This window comes from Austrofundulus limnaeus, unplaced genomic scaffold (genome assembly GCF_001266775.1).
Source record: "Austrofundulus limnaeus strain Quisiro unplaced genomic scaffold, Austrofundulus_limnaeus-1.0 Scaffold313, whole genome shotgun sequence".
In the NCBI taxonomy this organism is placed as follows: domain Eukaryota; kingdom Metazoa; phylum Chordata; class Actinopteri; order Cyprinodontiformes; family Rivulidae; genus Austrofundulus; species Austrofundulus limnaeus.
The window spans coordinates 49,785-56,425 of record NW_013952715.1 but is presented as its reverse complement, the minus strand read 5'-3'; the positions used below and the strand labels follow the sequence as shown (position 1 = coordinate 56,425).

The window sequence follows — 6,641 nt, the reverse complement described above, 5'->3', positions numbered from 1 at the left end:
AGATTGCCTTCAGGCCCAGGCCGCCCTTGAAAAAGAGATCCGAGATCTCAATGGGATTTGCCTGGTTTAAATAATGGTAAATGAATAAATAAATAATATATTGCACAAAAACTTAAGCATGATATTCGTACTGTTAAAGAGCCAATATTATGTGTTTCTCAGGCATACATTTAAATACTATGAGCGGTGTGTGTGTGGGAGGGCTTTGCCATGAGGAAGCCCGGCTTAAAGACACGTCCCAGGGGGCGTTTCTAGTCCCCACCTGTCATTTTGCTCCTCAGCATGGTTTCCTAAAAACGCTGCAGGATTTCTCAAACATGCATGAATGAGTCAGAGCAAGGCTTTGGGCATGTTTTTTATGAGAGTATAACATTATAACATGATATAAAACTCAAAAGAGTTGATTTTACATGATATTGCCCCTTTAAAAAATGTCTGCAACTCAGCAATTTTTAGCCATATTGACTTGAAATTTTGTTCATTGGTCGCTGACACTGATCTCTGATTTTTTGAAAAGGCAGTAATTACTCATTTTTGACGTACAAAGCTGAAATTTGACATAGTGGTAGCTAAAAACAGTTCTCATCACATGCTGTGTCTCAATTCATGGGTTGCAGCTGACATGGACGACAGCCGACGTTAACGTTCTTCGGTCCGTGATAAATTTCCAAACTCTGCTAAAATAATAATTATTTAAAAAAAAACTCCGAAGTAAAATAAAAAAAAAACTTTGCTGTTTTTGTTTTTCTGTTCAATTTGCTAACCGCACAATGAATTCTGGGATACCGTCGGCCATGTAGGATACTAAGATACAGTAGGCGTTTTCGGGGTTTTGTTTAGACACCTATGAATTGCGACACAGCCACTGCAAACATCTATCAAAAATCCAAGATGGCCACCATAGCTAAATGAAAGAATTGACCATAAGTTGACCTGTGGTCTTACTGTGTGCAGTTTGCATGTTCTCCTGGTGGGCTTTAGTTACCTCCAACATGTTAAAAACATAATTTAAAGTTTCTGCTTGTTTGGTTAAAGAAAAGTTAATCAATGTTTTTAGAAACATGTAGAAATTTTTTCATTTCTGTTACAGCTCTTAATCATCATCTCTCATCTCTACAGGTCTATATGCCACACCACTGTGTCCCCGTCCAAGTCCATCCCCATCCCTACTAGCTTCAGAGGCAACGAGGAGGACCACCGGAACCAGTTTGGCCAGCGGGACCGTTCGTCCTCTGCCCCCAATGTCCATATCAACACCATTGAGCCTGTCAACATCGATGTGAGTCTGCTCTTCCTCCTCTGCTCAGGGGGGTGATGAAGAAGTCTGGACAGGAGCACCGGTGGTCCTTCACACGTTCTGTTTCATCAAGTTATTTTTTCTTTTGTGTAAAGTTTGCTGGAACCAGATTAGCAGCTCCTGCTTTTCTCATCAGAAATGATCCAGACAGTTTACAGATGTCTGAGGCTCTATTAGCTGTGAGCTTCTTACTGCAAGCGTCCCACAGTTTCACTGAATTAAAAACTCATCACTTTATTATGTTGCTTTATTTAAAAAAAAACAGCTAGTATTAAATTATCTTCCTACACATCACATTCTTCATGAGGTACATTTACTTCATGTTGATGGTTTATTGCACAGATATAAATACTAATATTTAAACATGTGAATTTAATACTAGAGAATATTGAGAAATTCATCCTGACTTACTTTTTAATCATCTTTTCTGAGTTAAATGAGGACAGTCACTTTAAAAACCTGTTTACTATAAATAATTATATATTGCGCCATCTGTTGGCAGCTTCTGTTTGTGACCTGATTCCCAAACATTGGATGTTTGTTTCTGATCCAAATGAACATTTTCTTCCTGTTTTCCTCGTAGGACCTGATTCGAGATCGGGGCTTGCAGAGGTCTGATGGAGGTAAGGATCGAAAGAAAAGTCGGTTAAATACAGAGCTGTAAAATGACCGCAGTTAAACTGAAAAGAGTTTAGAATAACTGCAACATTTTCTAGACGAACACGGTGAAGATTGGACTTGGAGGTAGTTTCAGTCTGGAGAGGTTAAAAACTAAGTGAGGTTTTCAGATCCAGTTTGGTTTGTGGCTACATCTGAGGGAAGGACAGTCAGACTTGATGTGGATTTTATCCTTGGAGACTCCGACCCAGATCCTTAAAGAATCTGTTATTGTTTGGTTCCAGACTCTGCAGCAGATTTGTGAGGTCCAGTGGTGGGCATCAGCCATCTAAAGCGCAAATCCACTAATTGCGGACCTAAATATTTTGTTTGCGCTTTAGCGGTTTTACTAATTTTATAATTCATAAGCGGATATGCGCTTTCTAAAATTAAAATGCAGTACTGCTAATAACTAATTATCTACCAGGCATCATTATCTTGAACAGTGGGAGGAATGACTGTCAATGAATCACAACACATGTGATCTGTCCAACAGCACCCCTCCCAGATAAACACACTTATTGGGAAGGTATACATCCTTGCTGACTGTTGCTTTTGGTCACGGTTCTGATTTCCCACAATGCTTTGTGTCCGCTTACGTAGGAGGAAGGCAATGGCTAGAAGTCCATGTTCCAGCAAAAACAGTAAACGTTTGTAATCCATACTAAAATTTTGTATGTATTGATTTATTTGACTTTACAATCAGAGCTCCTTTTAAAAAAAATAAAAAATACAGTTTAAAAGCTGGAGCTCAATACTTTGTAATTGGTCGAAGCAATCGGCCAACGGGGTTAGACAGACACCTAGTGGTCAACTGGAGCAACTACATGGAAAACTTTAAAATCTGACCATGCTCTTATTTTGACGTGAAGATAGTTTCCTGTACTCCGTGCTTTCATTTCCCGTCACAAATCAAATCCGTCACGTACCCAGAATGCATCGCTTCAGTTTTCCAATAAACAGTTTTAAAATTACTTCATTGATGCTTCTTTAATGAAAAATCTACAACAAACAAAAGAAAAAGACAAAGAAGCAGCCGAACTAGCAATCCTCAACAACTTTTTAATTTTTACACCAGGAGCTAAAGGTCTGTTTCATGAAATCACATCCCCAGCAATCGGTGCTTGTAGGATTAAGCTGTGAAAGGGTTCATACACCGCTAGTTGGCAGTATTGTACATATATTGTACATGAATTGTTGCCAGCTAGTAAGTGTTAAATTGAACTTGCGCTTTAAAATTAGCTTCTGCTAGTTTTTTTATGGCATAAGCGCATTTGAAGTTGTGGACCTAAATAATTTAATAAGTGCTTTAGAAATTGCAGAGCTAATTTTTGGGTTAGCGCTGCCCATCACTGGTGAGGTCCATGTCTCAGTGAGCGGGAGCTCTCTGAGCTCCTGAATGTTTGGTGTGTCGTCTTCATGTGTGACTGATCTGAGTTGGAGTCCAACCTGAACTGGGCAGGTTCTGTTTTAGCTTGATAATCGTTTCACAGAGACTTTTTATTTAGATGATTTCCATCATAAATAAACTGAATTGGATTGAATTTGTTCAGCTTTACATTTGCTTGGGTTTAACTGGATAATTATTGAGTGAATTATTCTACTCTCATGTACATGGCCAAACACTACTAACTGATAACAGCTGCTTTTTCTTTTCGTCTCGTCTTCACATTGATTGGTCCGTCCATCCCTTCTCACCTGGTTTATCTTCTTCTTCAGGCTCCACCACTGGGCTCTCAGCCACCCCTCCTGCATCTCTACCAGGATCACTGACCAACGTCAAAGTCCCACAGAAGTCCCCGTGCCAACAGAGGGAGCGCAAGTCGTCCTCTTCATCGGAGGATCGCAATAAAATGGTGAGTGTGTCGGAGCTGCAGGGCCGTGCTGCTGCGCTCCGGCTTCTTGTGCTGACTCTGTGTCCTCTGGAACAGAAAACTCTGGGGAGACGGGACTCCAGTGATGATTGGGAGATTCCTGAGGGTCAGATCACCCTGGGTCAGAGGATAGGCTCAGGCTCCTTTGGAACAGTTTTCAAAGGAAAGTGGCACGGTAAGATTCTCGTTGTGAAAACACAATCAGTCAGCAGCATAATGCGTTGTTTCACTGCCTACGGGGGGTGGGGGGGTGGGGTCAAACTTCAGCCATTAGAGCAGGTCCTTCAGGTCTCTGCATCTATGCAATCCTTAAGTTTGGGACTTTTGGACCAGCAGTACGCAGATAATAAACCCACCAATGGAAAGGTGGCACCAGTGAATGAAAACCCACCCAGTTAGTGGACTTTATTAAAGCCCTCTGTTGCATGGGACTGTAAAACCATAGATGAGTGTGTTGAATGTTTTGTCCACATGGACTGGGTCATCCAGCTTCAGAGTTTTGAATTCAGTGCCAACCTTCTGTTACACCCCTGCTCATTGGAGAGTGACCACACTTCAACAGTCTAGAACATGGATGGGCTTCAGGAAGTCGGGGCTTCCCATTAAGTGTGATCACGAGTTGTTATCATTATGTAGAGACCTCCCATGTGCAGATTGACTCAAAGTTATAAAAACAGCCTCATGTAGATGTGATACTGTCTACATGAGGCTGTATCAAGGAGGTTTTATAGAACAGCTGGAGTGCGCAGAAACTGTGTGTCCATGTGATCGGCTGGAGAAGCTAACGCTAAACGGTCAAGAGTCTGGATTTCCCATTACTGTACATGTTGACAACAGAGCAGAAAAAAAGGACTGACGATGTAGAAATCATTAAAACTATTAATAATAATATTAACAAAATTATTATTAATATTTTACAGTTTCTATAATCTATCTAATGTTTTAAATAATGTCAGAAAAGCTGTGTGTTATGGATTTATTAACAGAAGATAAACAGGAAAACGTCTCATTTTACAACACAAGTCAGCAGATTTGATCTTATTTAACTCAATGTGATCTGAGCAGAACATAATGTAACAGTTTAAAATTAAAATAATCTTATAAAGTCGATGTAATCACTGTTATTTATTGAACTGGTTAGCAGATATTAGCTTGTAGAGCATATATACAGAGTGTAGCTCTGTTGAATCATGCTACAATTTAACACAAACTGTTAAATATTACAGCTAATTTGTCCTCTGATTAATATTTAGACCTACAGAGTGTAAAATAATATTATAAATGTATTTTTAGGTTTCTGTTAGAGGAACCTGACCTGTTAAGAAGATGTTAGCTAATAGAGACAAGTTTCATCCTATAACCTGAGAACATTTTCTAACTGTGACTGGTAAATATAAATATTTTTAATTTTTATGACAGTGAGAAGAAATAATAAATATATTTTATTACTAGCTGAAGTCATCATTTTTCAACAAGCTAAAGTCTAAGTTACAGGCTGACTTCAGGTCTGGTTCAGATCATTGTTATTTATAAATTATATATTTTTCTGGTATAAATCTGCTGTTTTACATGATTGTTGAACGAAATTAACATAGTTATTAATTTATTGTAAAAACATGACAGATAATCTGTGAAACAGATCTGGTTCAGCTGCTGTTTATCTATTAGTTTCTATGGAGGCTGTGAGCTGTTGTCCTGTTTGGTCTCAGTTTCTGCTCCTCCATGTTGTCACAGGCTCTACCAGTGGACGGTATGGGCGGGGCTCAGTCTAGTGATCGTATTCAAGTTTATGGGTTGTATACATCAGCTGATCCAGTCTGACATGGTTGGGGTGGGGTCTCTGGGTGTATGTGGTGGGATCATCCTGACGTGTAGACCCTGCAGTTACTGTAGGCTGCCTTTAACGTGACTCGTGGATTCTGAAGAGATTTTGAAAGGATGTCAGGTGTCTGTGGACTGATGTGTTGCCGCTCTGCTGCAGGTGATGTGGCAGTGAAGATGCTGAACGTCACGGCTCCCACACCGCAACAGCTTCAAGCCTTCAAGAATGAAGTGGGGGTCCTCAGGTGGGCTTCCACACTTCTTCCACTCATCCGTTACTGACTTCACTCTGTTCCACTGGTGTTCTAATCCCGAGGAGATGTTCTGGAACCTCCTGACTGCAGCTCTTTCACGTTTTTAAGCCTGTGTGTATTTTAGGATTTACTGAGTAAATGAGACAGCTGCGCTTTATTTCCAGCTGATCAGAGTCACATTTGATGTGTAAGCAAGAAGAACCAGCCTAACGGCCTTTTCTTTTCTTTGTCAAAGTGTTTTTTTTTTTCAAACCAAGCTGTGCGCGTTTCCCCTCTCCTCCAGGAAAACCCGTCACGTGAATATCCTGCTGTTTATGGGCTACACCACCAAGCCCCAGCTGGCCATCGTCACCCAGTGGTGTGAAGGCTCCAGCCTGTACCACCACCTGCACATCATCGAGACCAAGTTTGAGATGATCAAACTGATCGACATCGCCCGGCAGACCGCTCAGGGCATGGAGTGAGTCCCCCCACCACAACAAAGTCCGAAGCTATCAGAGTCTTGTGGTTGTGTGACGTATGTCCTTCTGTTTGTCCTCAGTTACCTGCACGCCAAGTCCATCATCCACAGAGACCTGAAGAGCAACAGTATCCTTGAAAAAAGAAAAAAATTGTATAGGTCTTCTGGACGGGTTCTTCTCTAATGAAACGTTTCGTCTCTCCTCCAAGAGACTTCTTCAGTCTGAGAGTTTCAGGCAAAAAGTTTTGCCTGAAACTCTCAGACTGAAGAAGTCTCTT

General features: G+C 40.8%; 1 protein-coding gene across 1 annotated transcript in view; it reads left to right on the top strand.

The window, feature by feature from the left end:
• braf (B-Raf proto-oncogene, serine/threonine kinase) overlaps positions 1–6,641 on the top strand; it is a 30,172-nt gene that overhangs the window by 17,190 nt on the left and 6,341 nt on the right. The window contains exons 8-14 of the mRNA XM_014021984.1: positions 1,120–1,279; positions 1,881–1,920; positions 3,674–3,810; positions 3,886–4,003; positions 5,810–5,894; positions 6,187–6,363; positions 6,445–6,491. Of these exons, the coding sequence (XP_013877438.1) occupies positions 1,120–1,279; positions 1,881–1,920; positions 3,674–3,810; positions 3,886–4,003; positions 5,810–5,894; positions 6,187–6,363; positions 6,445–6,491 (764 nt within the window). The remainder of the gene's footprint in view (positions 1–1,119; positions 1,280–1,880; positions 1,921–3,673; positions 3,811–3,885; positions 4,004–5,809; positions 5,895–6,186; positions 6,364–6,444; positions 6,492–6,641) is intronic.